Raw genomic sequence first — 20633 nt, 5'->3', positions numbered from 1 at the left:
CCAGGAATATAGTGTGACCTTTGTTCAGATAAGATTTCAACAAAGTGGCCACAATGTCTCCAGACTTTCCCAAACCTAAATCGTCAATGTCACTTTTTGCACCAGTGTACACTACAAAGTCAAGAAGGTATCCTGTCTGACAATTGCATAAAACAAATGTTTTGATACCAAACCTGCTTCTCTTCGATGGTATGTATTGTTTGAACATCAAACGTCCTTTGAAAAGGAGCAAGCTCTCGTCAATACACAATTTACTGAAGTGCACAAATGAATATCGAAAAGCATTTCGAATTCTGTCTACAATACCTCGAATTTATCCACACTGTTGTCACAGAAATGAAGCATTCGCAGTAAAAGTAAAAATCTGTCTCTTGACATAATGTCCCAAACACTGGTGTTCGCAAAAGAGCATCTTTTGACCAATATTCACTTAGTTTTAGTTTTCTCACACGTGTCATCAGCAAACAAACTGCCAGGAAGCAAAATAATTCTTCGAAATTTGTGTCCTTCCATTGCTTGATAAAAGAATGGGAATTAGTGGAACATTTTCAACAGCATAAATATAATACCTGTTACATTGTTCGGCTATGAATATCATCAATGAAACATTAAAGAACACTTGAAAAAAGTCTATTATAGGACTTTGATTATTTACATTTACATTACATCCTGAATGTGCATCATAGAAGGGATGGTTTGTAGGAGACAAATTATTAGAAGACCATTCTAATGTGTTTTATATTCTTTTCTTGTTAGGGTTTTCATTATCTTCGTTATCACTGCTATCACTCTCAGAGTCTGATGACTCTTCAAAAAATCTTATTCTTGAAGGACTGCGAGTAGTCCCAGCCGACGAAGATGGCTGGACAGATTTCTCCCTGTGGTGTGAAGCATGCCCATCATCTGAATCACTAGATGAAAACATTTCTTCTTCACTGTCGCTCCTTGTGAGGATCAACTCCAGTGCTTCCTTGTCAGTGAGAAATTGTTGTCTCTTCATAATTTGTATATACAAATTACCTGTTAGTCTTGAAAAAGCTAGCCTGTTCCTGTTGTGAACACACGTGTGATATTACACTGCACAACTGTTCTGCTCTTCCCTCCCACCCTCTTTGCCAAACTAACTGTAACCCCCCCCCCCCCTCCCTTACAACCCCAAAAAAAAACCCGAGCCACACAGAGAAACATCCTGTAGGTGTAGAGCCACACCAGCAAGGCTCAAGAAAAATGTTATCAGCAGAATATTCCAATTTCAAAGGCAGGAATGGTGAGTGTCGTGAAGTGGCAGCTATGACTGTTTATGAAAGCCATTGGATGGGGTGTGCAACTATCTTATCTTAACTGTCTAACTTATCTCTATTACCGGGAGCAGCAGAGAATGTGTCATGTATGCTGCTGGCACCTGGCCGCCACTGTGGAGCGAACTTGGCAGGCTATTTATAGATAGATAAAGGAAGAGGGACTGAACGAGATATGCTTAATGCTAGCAGCCTTTTGTAATTTAGTAATTTTGATGATATCGCGAATTATTTTGAATAAACCAGTATATGATAACACAGAAATTAAAATTGGTGTTGTTATTGGTAAGTGTTTAGTTCATATTTTCTCCTGGTTCCATGTAGTTCTCCTTAACGGTAACTCTGCTAATCTGTTTTTAGTTTAAGACCGTCGTTCAGGGAAGTTGCGGTGTTTGGGATCTCACTTAGTTCGCAAATTTTGCAATTGTTTTATAATGGTGATTTGACCAGCAGGGGAAGCCACAACACTATCAAAAGAAAAATTGACAGTGTAGCACCTGAGTAGGAAGAGGAAGTGGTAGCCGATACTGGGACATACCTGTGGTGTGTGGGGAGCGAGGTAATGATCAGTGTAGCGAAACATAGCACCAGGTTGTTGCTCTTTAAATAACATCTGGGGTTTATTTTGGTGTTTGTCAGTTGGTTTATCAGGTTGTTTGTAGATTTCACCAGTGTCGCCAATGAATATTATTTTGTACAAAAATCTTGAGTGTTGTGGCTTGGATCCAATCCAAGGGACGCAAGCATGTTCAAGTCAGAAGGCAGAGATTTAGCCAATTAGTTTTAGATTAGTTGTAGAATAAAGAAACAAATAATAAATATATAGCTTTTCTCTATACTTTCCTTTTTAATTAATAAAAATGTAATATATTTTAAATAAGGGTAGTGATATTTAAATGAAATCACTCTCTAGTGTAATCTTAAAAACAGAATATTTCCTCTAACACAGGCCAGTTTTTTTTTTGCATCGAGACACGAGTCAAAACCGCTCCAGTAAAGACGTTAACTCTGAGGGAGATTGGATTATTTTTAACTCTCGCGTGGCCCTGCTCAACAAACTTGCAACAAACTTCATTCGGAGAGAGAGTAAAAAGTTTGTAATAAAATATTTCTCTTTGAAAATTAATATTAACTAATAATTGCATTTACCATACAAAGTATTGTCTAATAGCTGCATGATCCATATTTAAATTAATTGTACCTGAAAATTTTTACGAACCAGGTAAACGTTTTATACATAGTATAATGCGGTATTGAAATAATGTAGGTGACACAAAGGGATTCATTTTGAACATATTTTATTTTTTTAAAAAAATCAATTTTTTTCTTAGCCACCAGGCAGGCAAACACCTAGGTGGTGGGCAGTGGCGAAGTTGAGGCAGCAGCCCCGGACTTCCTCTAGGTGGGGCTGGTCTCGAGGTACGCCACCACCCACACGTCATTGTCGCGTCCTTGACATCCTCCTAGGACGTCACTAGGTCTGGAGGCATGCCCTCCTCTACCTCCTCCGAGATTGAGGACACCATCACTTAAGGCATTGTCTTTATTTAAGTTGGGTAGACTGTAAAACGTAACATAATTCAAGCATCCTTTTCACAAGTGTCACATTATAAGTTAAAATAATGAATAAAAAAACAGCTTGTTGCTATGTTCAGCAACACTGATAATAACTCCACTCCCCCCACACCACAGTACCCGCCTGCCTCTCCCTACTCACTTGCCTTCTACTCACAAGAACATCCAGGAAAGGTTTAGTTACTTAATTCTCCTGTTCCATTGTGAACTTGACATTGTCATACTGGTTAAAGTAATGTGACAGTGTCTCACTTGTTACTTTTTCATTGTCATTGTTATAGAGCGATGACGGAGTGGACTGTATACGATAATGATTATAGATACCATTATAATACAACAATTTAACCGTGAGGCTACACCATAGTACTACTCACCGCCATGATGAAAAATATGACTGACTTCCGGCTGGATGTTCAGGGCTGCCAACTATTGGCAGAGGATGCTGGATAATGGTTGCCACTACACAGCAGCGTGGGAAATACAACTTGAAGTATTCAAAGACTTCTCAGAAGCACTGATTACGTTGAGGTCTAATCAATGTTGCTAACACGAAATTACACACACTAATACACAGTCTGAACAGCCATCTTTCGCAAAAATGTTAATGAAGATTGATTCCACAAAGTGCCTCGTGTCTCTGGTAATTGGTGCCAAGTTTATTTACTTAGGGTTGTGGCAGGGCTTGTGTCCGGAGTGAGGGCTCGAGTCAGTGCTCCATGTGTAGCAGGTGTTGCAGCCGAGGGTCAGAGTCTGATCATGGAGGCAGGCAGAGCCGCCCCTGAGCTGCCCGCGCCCGCGCCCGCGCCCGCGCCCGGCTCCGGTCAGACCAGAGTCAACCCGTTCAAGAAGAGCGGTGGCCAGCTGCGGCCAGGACAAGCGCTCTCCAATCTGACAAATGCAGCGGCGCACTCCATCGCACCTGCAGTCTTCCATGTCTGTACTTGTTCAAGTCATTCTTGTGTCCGGGCTCACACAGCTATCCTGACAGTTATTCTGTAATTCTTACCCAATGGTATTTGGAGGTTTTTTTTGAAGGGTTAATTGATTCCTAACATCAAATCACTGAATGTTTTCATTTTAAGCGTTACATTAAAGTGTGCTTGTTGCTAACCTTGAGGCTGTTTCGTAACAAACTACTAAAACTTTTTGAATGCCGCAGCCAACCAGTCTGCCGGTGTTTGTGGACTGGTTCGCCCAGCAGCAGGCTGCCTTACTGGAGGAGTTCCCACACGTCACGCCCCAGGAACTAACCAGGGAAGGCCTCAAGCGCTACAAGGATTTGCAAACTAAAGTAAGTTGTTCTTTTCTTTGGTGGATTTTAATGCTTCTAATTTGATCTTGGTTTAAAATCGGCACGAGTTCCATTTGGCTGTAGCTTCAAGCCTGTCCTCTCTTCCTCTTCGGAAGGTCCCTGATTGGCATAGTGGTCTCCTTCTGCTTGTGTCCCCTCTAGGCTAGTGTCTCCTGTCAGTGATGAGAAATGACAAGCAGGTAAGCAGAGTACCAGTGCTTGGCAAGTGGCTATTGTATGGAACTGTCAAGTGGTAAGTCATGCAATCAAGAAGGTTGTTAGGTTATGCATTACAGACGGCAGAGGGTTCCCATCCCACATAACATGCAGTCACATTAAAACAAGTCATGTACCGTAATCACTCGCATAATGTCCGCAGTAATTTGACCACATTTTTGGCCAAAAAAATGGGGCGCGGACATTATGCGAGGAAAATTACAAAAATACAAAATTTTGTGTCTTAATTATTACTAAAAAGGCACAAAACGTATCTAAAATCAATTTGGATTTCACTAGCTATTTTAAAAGAATATTGCTGCGGGATCGCTTGCAAACAACCCGGCTTAGACCATGTTTACTTTGCTGTAATTGCCACCGGTAACTGTCTCGCACCCGCCGGAACATTAAAAAAAATTACGCGCTACACTGAAACAAGTGTGGTTACGTGTGCCTTATTAATGTGATTAATATGTGATGGATTAAAACGGCTATTAACGGCACGGCTGCAATATTTTAGCCGTACCATATCCTTACGTGCGGCGCGTAGGGAACCAGCGAGCTGGCAACAGCGCAGTGACTCACCAGTTTCACATCTGCTGCACACTGTACTCCCCCCCCCCCCCCCCCCCCCCCCCCCCCGTCAGGGCATTCTGATGGCCTTCGTGACGTAGAGAAGGAGGAAGGGGATGGAAACATTTAGAACGTGAGAATGGCCAAGGGAGGGATTCCAACCAAATGTAAACAAAGAGGGGTTCTGTTTTGTCCTGACACGTTGTACTGCTTAATTTCTTCGGTGTGTTCTTACTGCTGGTGCCAGTACCATTAATAGTACTCGTTGATTTATAAATAGACCCTTTTGTTGTGTGTGTGTTGTCGGGACGATATACACTGGCTGTCACTATTTTTCAAAATATATATATAGACATATGTATATGTGTCAATGGTACTGTTATGCTCTTGTACTGTGACCCTTGTAAGCATGCATAAAATGTTACTATCATGAAACACACACTCTTGGACACAGGTATCTAGGTAACATATATCAACACATAGGGATATAATTCAGGTTTTTATTATTAAGAATAAAATGGCTATTCATCAGGGACAACTAACATAGGTGTAGAGATAAAAATCAAGGTTAATATAATTAAATAAAAATCACAGAAAAACAATCCTAACGATACTGAACATGACTCTTGGATATGCGCTTATGTAAATTAAACATCAGGAAAATACGTAGCACACATGAATCGTTCACAAAAGTTCGTTAGTGTAAGTTCAGAAAATCAATCAAATGATGTTTTTACAGACGCATTCTTACATAAAAGAAAAATGTTTGAAATCATAGCACAATTAATTAGTATGATTACTATTTATGTTTATATTTGGGTTCGTATTTGCCTTGGCTTAACTCAGTTTATATGGTAGAGACACGAAACTAGTACTCCCATTTCACCTCTGGGTATCACAAAATAAAATAATTTAAATCTTGGAAATAACAACTCATGACGTAGTTCAGGATAATTGACACCTTTTACGTGAAAACTTATCAGTTTGTAGTCATATCGAAGTGATTCACGAAGAAATTACATACAGCTGGGTATGTCTATGGGCGATACAAAATGCAAGATCTTTACTTACAGATTTTCACTCCTAATAACATATCCGTCAGAATATGCCCTTATAATCTTACACATTATTTATTTATACGTCGTTTAAGCTCATCCTGAGTATCGGATGGCATAATCTAGCTAGCTATCTTTCAAATTTAAAATAGGCCTCGCGCCTTTGCGTCGGTATCAGACGCCTTCATACAACCATTCTTTCTTATTAATTAAGACGTTCTAGACGCCTCACCTTTAAAACACGGCCTCTCATTGGCCGAAACCAAAATCGGTTAGCGTAATTTACAATATAAATACCGTAAATAACACTTATTAATACAATTGAAAACACAGAAATGCGGTAAATTTAAAACGAAAATTTCCAACAATGAAAATTTCTTAAAGTAATACCCCGAATAAAATCATTGTTCATTCGTTAAATTCATTAGTCCTTAGAGGGGTATACTCAATTGACTGTCCTTATAAGTCCATTTCAGGTCATAGAGCATAGCTCTCGTAGATATACATAATTAATAAAAATATATTTAAATAACTTTTGCGGGCGAACAATATACAAATTAAATAATAAAATTTCATAATAATAATAATAATCAAAATAATAAGTTTTATAAATAATAATATCATTAAAATAAATCATTACTGTGCATTCTGAAAATAGTAACAGCACAGAATGGTCGCCCTTGTCAATCATATTGAACTGCAATCGTTGACCTGTTCAAAACAGTACAATGTGATTGGCAGTTTACCGTCTCTCTCGCACTATGTACAACGAATAGCCTTGTCGCCTAGCGGCGCGCGCACCACACATAAAAAAAACTTGGAGCGGCTGAGTTTCTTGTTCTCCTCCTTTTTTATTTAGTTTTTTCTATCGTCCTTTCGACCGTTACACTAGAAAATTCGCGCAATTTTAATCACTTTGCATCGGGTCGTCGCCGCTAGCAGACCTGCGCTCGAATGGTCCACGGGTTTTCCCGCGCAAAGTCTTCTCTGCTGGACCTGCTACAGCTCTCCGACGGCGTCTACTCCCTTGAGCCCCTCCTGTTGAGAGGGACGTGGGAGGACATACTTACTGTAAGTAGCAATCTCATATGGCTGTAACGGGTTTATGTACATGTGAGTCAACAATGTGACGTTCTCCAGGACACGTCACGGCAGTGGATCAACGTCCACCCGCGGTGCAAACGACATCCACGGCGGCGGCTGAGGAGGCATCGGGACAGCGCCGGACCTCAAAGCGGCCAACACCAACACCTGCTCCACACCTCACGTCGGCGGGATTGGCGTGTGGCGGCTCGCAGTACCGGACACCACGGCTCCTGGCTCCGCGGCGAACATCTGCAGCGGCGGACTGCGGCTGCAGTTGCCGCCCTAACTCACGAACATGTGAGAGGCGGCGTCGGGATGTCTGCGGTGCTGCTCGTGTCGGTGGAACCGCCACTTCTCACAAGGACGCACTCGTTGGGTCCCGTCACTGATAGGTACACAGCCGTTGCGAACTGTATTGTGTACATTTTAACTAACAAGTATCCCGGTCATTAAACAGTCTTAAAACTCTTCACTCATGTGTGAATCATGCACTTGTGACGCACGAATGTCAGCAGGCTAGGACATCTTCTGTACTTAACGTAGCCTATCCACAAGCCAGTTCAGTATAAACTAACTATTAAAACAAATAGTAACTAATAGGATCAAATAACATCAGATATTAAATAATAAGTATAGTAACTTAGGCTAACCATTCAATAACTTTCAAAGTGAAATTGTTACATCTTAACAATAGGTATCATTAGCTAGATAACATTCAAGCATAACTTTAACTAAACTGATTTTCATGTTAATGAAAGGGTTTGTTTACATCATTGTTAGGCATCCTTATGCCTTCAGGTTGTACCTGTTTTATTATATGTACAATTTCATTATGCATCTCGTGCATTTCCATAAGCATCATTTCCCGATATTTCATAACTTCATAATATCAACAATTGATCAAATTAATAATTCTCACTAACATCTCATATCATATACATAACATCATATTTACAATATCACTTCAAGGAACATTTCATATATTACATCATTAAAAGCATTTGTTTATGTTAGCAAACAAATCAACAATAGTCTTGATTTCGTTTAAGTACACACATCATGTGTAACTTGTGCTTGGAAAGGGAACGCACAGTGTTTCCTTCTCTTTTATCTTTCTTTTATCGCAGCTTATCGCTCGACGAAGGCGGCCTCTCTTTTTATTTCTTTTATTTTACTCGAGTGTCTGGTGAACTTTTATTTCTACCATTTCTCGCAAGGTAGTATTTTTTTTTCTGTAATCAGCTGGGTTCTCAGATAACGCAAATAGCTGTTTGGAAAGTGCATAGCAGTTTCCCTCTCATTTCAACCATTAGTTTCATTTTCAGGCATCTGATGCGGGCTTCGCAGGATCCTGACTGTGTATTCATATCATTCAGAAATTTCTCTGATAGGAATTGTTTCTTGTTAAAATCACTTGAGATTCATGATCTCGATGCAAAGGATAATTCTATCCTGACAAAGCTAAGTGAATCAAAAAAAATGCTTACATGATAGCTTGCAAATTTTTTTTTTATTTTTTTCTTCCTTTTCTGGCTGGCTCAATTTTGCAGTAACTTAGTACTTGTTTATAATACAGCCTGCTGACATTTACTGCAACAGTGTACTAAGTCCGCGACATAGTTGTTAGACATTGAGTTTTTCAGGTCTTCGTTTGACATCATATTCGCCACTCAACGATTACAAACATAAACAAACAAAATCTCAAGTGCCACGTTGAATGAAGTTAAAGTCTTTTGTATAGTTTTTTTTTTTTTTTCACAATAAATAACACAGTCGTTTGTATATATCTTGTTATCATTTCATAAATATCATTATTTAAAATAACCAAATCAAATTAATTTAAAGAAATAGCTTTCTAATACTGAGTGGATTTGTATGCGAAAGGAATGCATACTTTTCTACTCTGCATTCAGGGCAGAATGCAACCCTATGAGATCGTTTGCAAAGCCCTACTTCAATCATAGAATTTGTGTAAAACAAAAATATTAAATTTGCAAAAAAAAAAAAATTTTTTTCTTCTCCAGCAGTGTTTGATAAAAAAAATGATAAATCTCGGTTATTCTTAATAAATTCAGTGATGTGTTGTGCTTTGGAAAATTAGATTAACCACATCAGTAATTCAAGGTAACTTTATTATTATTATGCTAATACAGTAAACTCCCGGTATACCGCGCCTCGATAGATCGCGGAATCGGGTATATCGCGGGTCAAACCATGTCCCCCAATCAGAAATGAATAATAATAATAATAACACAGTAGAATCTCGTTAATTTGTGATGGTCAGGACCGAGATAATCACGGATTACCGAATTTCACGGACTAGCGATTAAAGGCCCGGAAGGTCTTGTCAAGCTTCTCAGACACCGGCGTGCAGCTGGGTTAAGGCCAAGCTCATGTGACGTAACATCTACCGAGGCTTACTGCACCTTGGCAGCAGATGGATAAAAAATAGTAAACTCTCCATTATTCGTGTTAATTGGGACCCGCCGATGCCCGGATAATTAAAATCCTGTAAAAAAAACAGTAATAAACCCGGATAATCCGTTCACGGTAAGGACCGTCTTCGAATTAGTCTCGGCTTAAAAAAAATACGGCACTGCCTAGCCATTAGTTCACTGTCATTTACAACAGCCGAAGAGAGAAAGATAAGATCGTGCTGAACTTGCACACACAAATTTTGGGTAATCCCCCCCCCCTCCCCCCAATCCAACTTCGTCCAGCTGAATGCCAGCCAGACACGTCACTCGCCAGGCGCCTGCCGTGCGTTGGCCGGTGGAAACAAACAAAGGGAGACGGGAAGCAGATGTCAGGACATCCCCCTCAAGTTTAAAGAGTGACAAATGTGACAGCTGAAAGGGGGATGACACAAAGGGTCCGTACAAACAGTGTTGCAGAGTTTGGCGGCCCATGCGAAGGCTTGCAGTGTTTGCTGGCCGCCGGCCCGCGTGACAATTTTAAGCGCTGACAACTTCTCTTTTTTTTTCTGCACTTTTAAATCGTCCCGGATTATCCGATTCCCGAATTAACGCGTCACGGATTAACGAGTTTCTACTGTAATAGTAATGGAATAAATGGTTGACAGCCGATTAGGATAATTTTGCGTTGTAACTCACAAACTAAGCATCGGGCAGAAAAAAGCCTGGGCGTAGAAAATGTCCGCAGTGAAATTCTAAACAAGATATCTCCGTACATTATTCCTCTATCTTGTAGTGTTTTCAAATTATGGTCCAATCCAGCCCAGTGTTATTTTCTGAAACACTAGTTCTTAACATTTTTTTTAACCCACAAATAAAGCATCGGACAGGGGACCCGATAAAGCCCACAGTCCAGCGACATTATCCAGCGTGACTTGGCTGGGGATTGATTTTGGATAGGTTTGGTTGACGGCAAGCGCTGGGAGGGGAGAGGCGAGCCGAGAATATGCGACCAAGACACCCGGGTAGACGGGAGGAGTGGAATATAAGCGCCAGTGATGAGAGGGGCGATTAAGCCGAAAGGGGGGAAGTCTGGTGACCTTGAGTAGTTCACTCATTTCCGTCTGCACACTTCTCGTGGTTACGTGTGTTGACAAGCGGAGACATACATATAAATGTTTTGTTACAACTTGAACCTACAGACGTAATTTTATTCATTGTATTATACACGTTCATCTTTTTACTTTGGTATAATGTTTTAACATTAAATAGTAAAGTAAATCAGCTAGCGTATTTGCCGAGGAATTCCCAGTGGTCCAATACTTACGTGAACCATACTGTACCACTTTTGCCGTGAGGTAGTAAACAAGCCCGGAAATGTTTATGTGTAGCGGCCTCCCGACCTTTAACCAGAGGCTGGGGAATATAACACTTACCGATCCGAGCCACACACACTCAGCAACTCGACACAGTAAGTAAAGACAACGTTTAACAGACTTTTTAATACGGCGCCACTGATTGCGCTAAAATTATTTTGGCGCAATTTTTGTATCCCACATGTGACCATTTATAATTTACTGTAAGCATGGATAACAAAGTTTAACCACTTTACATGATAGACGATTCTTTATTTTATATTGTACGAATGCTAGAATCATTTTTAACGTATCTGCTGCATACTTCTGCAAAAGACACGCTATCTGTTAGTACGTAAATCTAGAATTTTTATTTTGTCAATCAAACTCGGTACTTTGCGATTCATATTCGGTTTGAAGTATTACTATGGCCTTTCTATTTAGAAGACTTTAACCACAGAATCGTGTGTAACCGCACACACTGCACTTACTTTGTTACGGACACTCAGACGAAGCAGATACTGTGGCTGACACCACGAGAATGGCAGCAGCTTGTGTGCCGCACGTGTGTATGGCGGCGTGTGGCGCGCTCGTAGGCCGTGCGACAAACTGTGCGCGGCATGCGGAAAAATAAAAAATAAAATTCAATATTTAATATTATCTTTAAAATTTATTATTTTTATTTTTTCACCCGCGTTTAGTGAAAACTGCGGATACAAAGTCCGCACAAAGGCGGGCCGTCTATACTGTGCGTGCTTGCCGACCTATTAGAACACAGGCGGTGTTTTATGCCTTTTGACCTTGGTCACATCGAAACATTGCGGTTATGCAACAATGCGGGTAAAAGTTATGTCCCCCGACAACCGCGTTAAATAGGTAGTGTACTGTAGTTGCAAAGTGTTCATGAACAGTGCTCACCCATGTTTACACAGCTAGGCCATACTTCTCTCACACAAGTTAGTCGACAACACACAAGCTTGACATTTCTTTTTGCTAGTTAGTATGATTACCTACAGACAGGCGCATCTCATTACATAGATTCAGGTATTACTGTTAGTGAACTTATACTCACACGAAGAATAACGCAGACCAACTGACAAACAATATTATACACATAATACACTATTAAATTCGAAGATTCATTACATCTGTGTGGGTGGCATTTCACTTCACCTCACTACAGGCTATAATAAGCGGGAATTGCACTTCCGCATCGACGCAACGATAATGTACCAAGCGAGTATCACACTTCCGCTACACATTAGGTACCTGTCAGTGGTTGCAATACGCCTCACATGGCGTATCAAATTACACAGTAACCATTTAATACCTTTCATATTCATACTGGTCTGGTCACGGCTCTGACCTAGACATTCCGATTGCGCTCAGCTGTTATAGTACCTATACTCGTACTATACAGGTGTCTCACTAGCTTGTGTCGAACTTGACACAGGTTTTTTTGTAGGCTCTCAACTGCGAAATATTATACCGGCCTACTGGTCGGCCTGTAGATGGGTCTTCCAGAGCGTAACAGTTCTCTTGAACTATGTCAGTTATGACATATGGTCCGTCGAAAAGCAAAAATAATTTCCTGGTGACATTCTCCCATGCCTTGCTGACAGGAGATATCTTCTTGAGCACAAGGTCGCCGATATTAAATTTAAACAATTTGGATGCTGGTTTCCTTCTTCTTCGTACCTCAGCTTCTGCTGTGAGCTTCATTCTTACGAATGTTTCCACTTCTTCTCCTGTGGGTAGTCTTGTCCTTTCGGGCTCCTTGTCATCTGTGTGTTCCGGTTGTACGAGAGGTGGCTGTTCGGGGCATGGCTGCCACTCGTCTCGTGAGTCCTGGGGGCATAGTGGTATGGTGGGCGGTAGTCCTCAGGTTTGCCGTTGTAGCGGTGCTCATCGGTACGGCGGTACTTCTTGCAGTACTCCAGCTCGTCTTCTGACGATGCTCTCCGGCGGCGGTCTGCTGACTCCCTGGGTGGGCGTGACTCTGGCGAGAATGATCTTCGCTTGTTGTCTCGGTAGTCCCCCTGCCTCCGGCGGTGGTTTGCTTCGTCATCGCTGTGGTAATTCCTGGAGTTGGACCACCACGTCTTCCTCTTGTAATAGGGGGTCTTCCTGTAGCCTGTCTGGTATTGATCGTTCCGGCTAGGTCCTCCTCCTCTTGGCTGCCAGTTCATCGTGTTCACCGCTGCCTGTCTGAGCTCCTTGGGTTTTCCCTCGCGATTCTGCCAGTAGTTGTGGACGGGCTGTTGTCGGTGGGGCTGTGGAACCCTCTCACTCTCCTCCTTGGTATTGGGTGCTCAGTCCATTTTCTCAAGTTTATCATAATTGAGAAGGCGCTCGCGGAACTCTGTCACATCGCGGTATGGCAGGCCTGATAACTGCTTCTGATACTTGAGTGGGAGCTGCGTGAGGATGGCCGCGATGAATTCATCATCCGTCATGGGCTGATCCAAGTAGCGTGTCTTCTCAAACATTGCTGATAGATGCGCTTCCAAGGACGCGCACTTCCTTGGGTCATACTTCTCCGTGTGAAGCTGTGCACGGAGGTGACTCTGTATTCGGATGTTCCAATACTGGTTGTGGAACAGGGACTGAAACTGGGCGTAACTATGCATTGATGCACTCAGCATCTCCCACCAGTAAAATGCCGGTCCTTTCAGGGCGCTGTTGAGACACTTCAGTATCTCTGTATCTCTCAAATGAAAGGTTGAGGTGTATTCCTCAAATCTTTTCAGAAAACGGATGGGGTTCTCTGTAGCTATGCCAGCAAACGTGGGCATAGCTTCTGCCCAATGCTTAGCTGGATGGTGCATGAGCATGGCCGCATCAATGTTGGATGGGCTCAATACAGGGGTTTCTCTGGGCAGATCCATTTGAACGGTAGGATGATTGTAGATGGGTAGCAGTGGAAATGTGTACATCTCACTGGGGTACGGTTGCCTGTCTACTGGGGCAGTCGGTACAGTTGACACAGGGGCTGTGTGTGACGGTACATGAGCTTGGCGGTCAGCTGACTCACTCCTGGGACTGGGGTGTACACTAAGGTGCTCGATTCTATCTCGTAGTGTGGCAGTAGCCACCTCCATGTCCTCCAGTCTATGTTCGAGATGCTGGAGATGTACTCGCACCTCCTCCCTAGCACTAGCTTGTCCCTGGTGTTCATTCGAGATCATGTTTCGTATGGATGTTACATGAGTCTCCAGACTGTCCACACGACTACTGTTCTGTGATACCTGCTCAGATATCTGCTGGGCCAGCCTAACCTCTATGCTGTGTTCCAGGCTCTTTAATCCTGAGTTGGTCTGATCCCTCAGCGCTCCCAACTCAGCCATAAGCCGCCCCATTTGAGTATTGTTCTGTTCAAGTTTCGCATTTAGTTGAGTATTATTCTGTTCTAATTTCGCATTTAGGGATGCATTATGCTGCTCCATTTGAGTATTATTCTGCCGTAATAACTGCATAAGTGCTTCCAGTGTCACAGGTGATGTAGCAGTATTATCTGGCAATGGTGTGATTTTAGGGACAGTGGCCTCCCTTTCCTCCTGCTCCCCTGTTGCTGGTGACGTGGGCCGCCCTAACCTCTCAGTCACGGTGGTAGAGTGATCACTAGGCCCCTCCACACAAGTGTTCCCTGGTGAACCCCCTGCTGATGATGTCGCCGTGTCACTTACTGAATTCCCTGTGTTATCGCAGTCTTCACACATACTGTCACGCCTACTCCTGAGCGAGTATGTGGGGTGGTTGTGTGCCATGTTATTATAATGGATTATATACACTATGCAGGATCAAATAACAACTTGAAATAAGGTGTGACAACTCAGTGTCAACACACTCGGGCCCCACGTTTATGTGCGCCACTTTCTTTATGTACTGCTTAATTTCTTCGGTGTGTTCTTACTGCTGGCGCCAGTACCATTAATAGTACTCGTTGATTTATAAATAGACCCTTTTGTTGTGTGTGTGTTGTCGGGACGATATACACTGGCTGTCACTATTTTTCAAAATATATATATAGACATATGTATATGTGTCAATGGTACTGTTATGCTCTTGTACTGTGACCCTTGTAAGCATGCATAAAATGTTACTATCATGAAACACACACTCTTGGACACAGGTATCTAGGTAACATATATCAACACATAGGGATATAATTCAGGTTTTTATTATTAAGAATAAAATGGCTATTCATCAGGGACAACTAACATAGGTGTAGAGATAAAAATCAAGGTTAATATAATTAAATAAAAATCACAGAAAAACAATCCTAACGATACTGAACATGACTCTTGGATATGCGCTTATGTAAATTAAACATCAGGAAAATACGTAGCACACATGAATCGTTCACAAAAGTTCGTTAGTGTAAGTTCAGAAAATCAATCAAATGATGTTTTTACAGACGCATTCTTACATAAAAGAAAAATGTTTGAAATCATAGCACAATTAATTAGTATGATTACTATTTATGTTTATATTTGGGTTCGTATTTGCCTTGGCTTAACTCAGTTTATATGGTAGAGACACGAAACTAGTACTCCCATTTCACCTCTGGGTATCACAAAATAAAATAATTTAAATCTTGGAAATAACAACTCATGACGTAGTTCAGGATAATTGACACCTTTTACGTGAAAACTAATCAGTTTGTAGTCAAATCGAAGTGATTCACGAAGAAATTACATACAGCTGGGTATGTCTATGGGCGATACAAAATGCAAGATCTTTACTTACAGATTTTCACTCCTAATAACATATCCGTCAGAATATGCCCTTATAATCTTACACATTATTTATTTATACGTCGTTTAAGCTCATCCTGAGTGTCGGATGGCATAATCTAGCTAGCTATCTTTCAAATTTAAAATAGGCCTCGCGCCTTTGCGTCGGTATCAGACGCCTTCATACAACCATTCTTTCTTATTAATTAAGACGTTCTAGACACCTCACCTTTAAAACACGGCCTCTCATTGGCCGAAACAAAATCGGTTAGCGTAATTTACAATATAAATACCGTAAATAACACTTATTAATACAATTGAAAACACAGAAATGTGGTAAATTTAAAACTAAAATTTCCAACAATGAAAATTTCTTAAAGTAATACCTCGAATAAAATCATTGTTCATTCGTTAAATTCATTAGTCCTTAGAGGGGTATACTCAATTGACTGTCCATATAAGTCCATTTCAGGTCATAGAGCATAGCTCTCGTAGATATACATAATTAATAAAAATATATTTAAATAACTTTTGCGGGCGAAAAATATACAAATTAAATAATAAAATTTCATAATAATAATAATAACAATCAAAATAATAAGTTTTATAAATAATAATATCATTAAAATAAATCATTACTGTGCATTCTGAAAATAGTAACAGCACAACGTAAAACAGGGTACACACTAATTAAAGTTGACGTTTCTTTTACGCTGTGCTGCGTGTCTTACCTCAACAGAAAACAAGACTGATCCATGTCAGCAAATGTGATGTTAATTTTTTTTTTATAAATATAACATAACATTAAAACAGTTCAAATAATGAACTTACTTACCCAAAAAAACTGATACTGCAACAGCACTCAAAATATTTATTTAGTCTGCATTTTAGTAACTGCAATTTCAAATAGGTAAATGTCACGAAAACCTAATCTTAAAGAAAATTATACACTTAAGAGTTTAAAAAAATGTAAGTCTTTTTCTCAACACATCACTTTCCAATCTGCTACCGACGCGTCGCTATCATCTTCCTCAGCGTTACTGTTTTCTGCGTCAGCATCGCTCCTGTCGTCATCTGTATCTTCCCAGATTACATCGTCTTCAGTTCCATCGAGACGAACACTTTTTTCGTGCACTTCATACTCCCTTTCAGCAGCCCTGTTCCCATGCTCTTCAGCATAACGAACAACTCTTAATTTAAACCGCACAGTGAAGTATTTATATTTACCAATTCTGTACTCTACACTACAAAACTCTACGCGAAACTCATGCCTTGAACTTGCGTGCGTGTTGGTCAGCTGTGTTTACTGTTACCATGCTTTGTTCAGTTCAACGAATTTCCCCACCCTTTCAGGACAGGAGAGAAAGGACAGCTCAAGGTCACGGCTTTGTTTACAGAGCCGTCAACTTTCCATTCGTACTGCGTCCTTTAGGGGTGGCCAAAGTTGTTGTCCCGCCTTAGACGACTGGTGCGGACATTATGCGATTTTTTAATTTTTTCTTTTAAGGATATATAAATAAAGGGTGCGGACATTATGCGAGGGCGGACATTACGCAGGTAAATCAAAGGGGCTCTTTATGACAAAACTTGATAGCGGGGATGATAATTAGTGCACTGTGATGTTTACTGCAACAAATTAAAGTTTTCATCACATGTTCCATCACATGACGGCAATAAACACAATATACAAAAACTACAAATTAACAAAATCCATATTGAAAACTGTGCATTGTGGAGTTGGCCTCAATATTTGTAACTGACCAATGACCAATATTCACAACAATATTTTTGAAGGGCTCGGATGTAAAATATGATAAATAACATTTTACTACTTTTAAGATGTAGTATTATGTGTTTTTATAAAAATCATGTAAGCACTTACAAATTGTTAAATGAGAATTGTTTTATTTTTTAATGTAAAATTTTTTTTTACTTGTTAGAGATGAATATTTTTTTGAAATTTAGTTCATTAACTTTTGGCAGTTACCATTGTCTACATGCGTGTGTACACTGGTTGAGTTAACACTGTTCTTATAGAAAATTAATAAAATCCCTTGTTGCTAATATAAATCCAGGCAATATTAACAAATAACTCAGTTTTTATAACTTTTTTAATTTGTACATACTAAAGATAATAGTTCGTCTGGAACAATGAATCATTAAAAAATAATGTGTTCTTTGATCAATAAGCATTCATTAGAGAACTATATTAGTAAAAGAAAGCTTTAAACATATTTGATTAGCTTTCAAGTTATTGTAGAATTCATGTTATGCTCGAGGTACCCAGGGAAGACATGACAGTACATCCTACAGTTTAGTTTCTTTAATTGGTCTGACATAACCATACCCTGTTGGAAGACATCCTCTGAAACTCTCCAGGAAACTGGTTGGACATACCCAAATTGTCATTATGAGATTAGCTTCTCAATAAAGTTTTTTATGTCAGATTCATCTGATGCTGAATACAGTAAAACCCTATTAAATATTTTCCATGGGATTGAGTGCTGAAAACTTTTTTTACAGGGAAAACTTCTTAAAAGGGAAATACATAGTACAAATTTATTTGCTACATCAAAACATTTTATTCAAATTACAATATTGTATTAACTCAAAATTATTCTTACCTATTATTGTCAGCATACTGGAAAAACAATGCAATAATATCAGTAAATTTAATTATTTAAAATTAATTTAATTTATTAAGTACAATAAAAAAACAATTATCAAAACACTAGCAAAAAAAAGTAACATTCACTGTTTTAAAAAAATACTGCGTCAGAGTTGTTGGTTTGAACACATTTTCGGAATGATGCATCACCAAATTGTCCAGTTCCTACAGGCTCTTCCTCACACTATCGGGAACATTTGGTGTTCCATGAACAAATAACCTCAGCTTGTCTAGGTGGTCAAATGCTTCGGAGTAAGTTGGCAAGGAAGTGGAATCAACTTCATCCCTGTCACCATCACCAGTCTCATCCTCAGCTAAATCTTTGTTTTGTGCACATAAATCTTCAATGGTTTGTGGCTCACATGGTAGAACCGCACCATCAACAGTTTACGTGAATCAAACTGCAGTTAATGTGTAGTGATATGAGCATAGTGCTGCCATCTGTTGGAATTTAAGGAAACTCTTTGCACAAAAATTATCAGGGCATCACATACATTCTAAGTACAATAATTCAATTTCAGTAAAAAATTTAGTTGCCATAGTTAATATCCCCGGGCATTGCAGAGACGTTAAATCAGGACGCCGCCGTGTCTAGGAAGCACGGATCCGGGTGAGACACTGTTAACTCCGGGCATGACGTCGCCCGTGTGGGGTCATGACTTGATCCCCGTGCACTGCCTACAGAATAGTTGACCTTGGCCCGCTTTCAGCGACAGACACGCTCGTATGGCATCCCACACGCCAACCTGGAGTACACACGTGATCAAACGAAGAGAGACAAGTTCGGTAACGCTGTGATTGATTGTAGACTACACGGTACAATTCCCGCTTGAGCGCGTTACATAAGAACCTAAAATATGTTAAAACTGTTTAAAAGCCTTGCGGCACGATCAGTTTACAGGATGTCCAGCCACCGCGTGGTCAGGCGTTACGCTTGTGGTGAAGTCTGTTATGGATTACAATGCAAGTAATGAAACAGCCAACCACCGAGGTAGGCTCCGGGGATTAAGATAAGAATTACATATAACTAAATTACCGGGTCAGTAAAGCGAAGTTGAAGTCCTCGGAGTGCAGAGCGCGTTCTACCGCGGGTGATAATGCAAAGCGTCTGGGGCAAGTGATGGCCGCCGAGGTGGCAGGACAATGGTGTTGCACGCCAAGACAGATAGTACTGTTATTCCAAACTGTATCGCGCCGTGGCATATTTAAAAAAACTGCAACCACATAATAATTAAGTTGAACAAGAAAGAATTAAATAAAGTTATAGTAACTGAATGGCCTTCGGCAAGTCTGAGTCTTTCTGCCGAAAGGGATACAAATGAAATAAAGTATTATGCCCTGAATCTTACATACACAACACTAATGATATTTAAAGAAATACTATAATGATAATTACATAGAAATTATTAGGGAACGAGGCACTGGATTGACTCTACCTCTTGCCGGGTGTCCACACACGCACACACACCTACATCGGCTGCGGGAGATTTGAATGAACAAGAAGAAAGGAAGAGGGGTAGGAGGGTGGTAACATATGGGCTCTAGGGGGCGTAGCCTCGGTCAACGTCATGGTTTACACCTGATTCCTTCAATTATATGACATCTGCTAGTTAGTTACAAAATTATTAAGTTTACGATTAGAATTTCTAGAACAAATTATAAAGACATTAATGCTAGATTAATACCTAGCCAGTTATTCAGAATATTTTATCATCTGCTTGAACACAGTCCAACAGTCTAACTTATTTATATTTTTTAAAAAGCTGTGCTACTGAAAAGTCGTAGTGACACATAAAAGTTGAACTTTCAAAGTTAACACCACTTAGTTACAGTGGTCTCAAAGCTTTGTCATAACTTGCCTAGTATTATTTCAGCAATAGCGAGTCGTCCAATTCATCGTGGTAGTTGTCTGCAGAGGTACTCGTTCTTGAACTTGCCTCGCAGACAATGATCACTCCAGCGAGTCCACGACAATGTTCAGTACTTGTCCAGAAGAACCACTCACTATGCAGACACATACATAAGGACAGCCACTTCAACTCCGTTCTGGCCCTAAAATTGTCTGTTAGTGTGTCTTTGATATGGTACACCTAAAACAGGCGCTCTTTCAAGCCAATCAACCATTTCTCGTACCAATGTAACCAATTTTAAATACAAGTAGTGCAAATTCACAAATCACGAAAACACTCTTTTGTTTTCAAAACAGACCATTTGTGCTAAGTCAAAATCTGTACAGTCGTTTTCATTAGATGCAAGCGTAAATCTGGTTACGTAACTTAAATAACTGTACGTAACCTAGTCTGGGCTGTAATATTTTACTAGACTCTGGTCAAGGGTCACCGCCACCAAATACAAATGACATCAGC

The 20633-nt window shown here is 40.4% G+C and overlaps 1 protein-coding gene across 8 annotated transcripts in view; it reads left to right on the top strand.

Moving 5' to 3' along the window:
- Window positions 1–20633, top strand: part of LOC134535754 (WD repeat and HMG-box DNA-binding protein 1) — a 291056-nt gene that overhangs the window by 242126 nt on the left and 28297 nt on the right. For 2 of the 8 annotated variants that reach the window (XM_063374986.1, XM_063374990.1), the window contains 2 exons: window positions 3610–3806; window positions 4033–4164. In XM_063374986.1, the coding sequence (XP_063231056.1) occupies window positions 3610–3806; window positions 4033–4164 (329 nt within the window). Of the gene's footprint in view, window positions 1–3597; window positions 4165–20633 lie in introns of those variants that run through there. The other 6 variants (XM_063374984.1, XM_063374987.1, XM_063374985.1 and 3 more) reach the window with 4 other exon arrangements.

This window comes from Bacillus rossius, chromosome 10 (assembly GCF_032445375.1).
Source record: "Bacillus rossius redtenbacheri isolate Brsri chromosome 10, Brsri_v3, whole genome shotgun sequence".
Taxonomy (NCBI): Eukaryota; Metazoa; Arthropoda; class Insecta; order Phasmatodea; family Bacillidae; genus Bacillus; species Bacillus rossius.
Note: the sequence above shows the minus strand (reverse complement) of the source record. Positions and strands in the feature narration are given on the sequence as shown.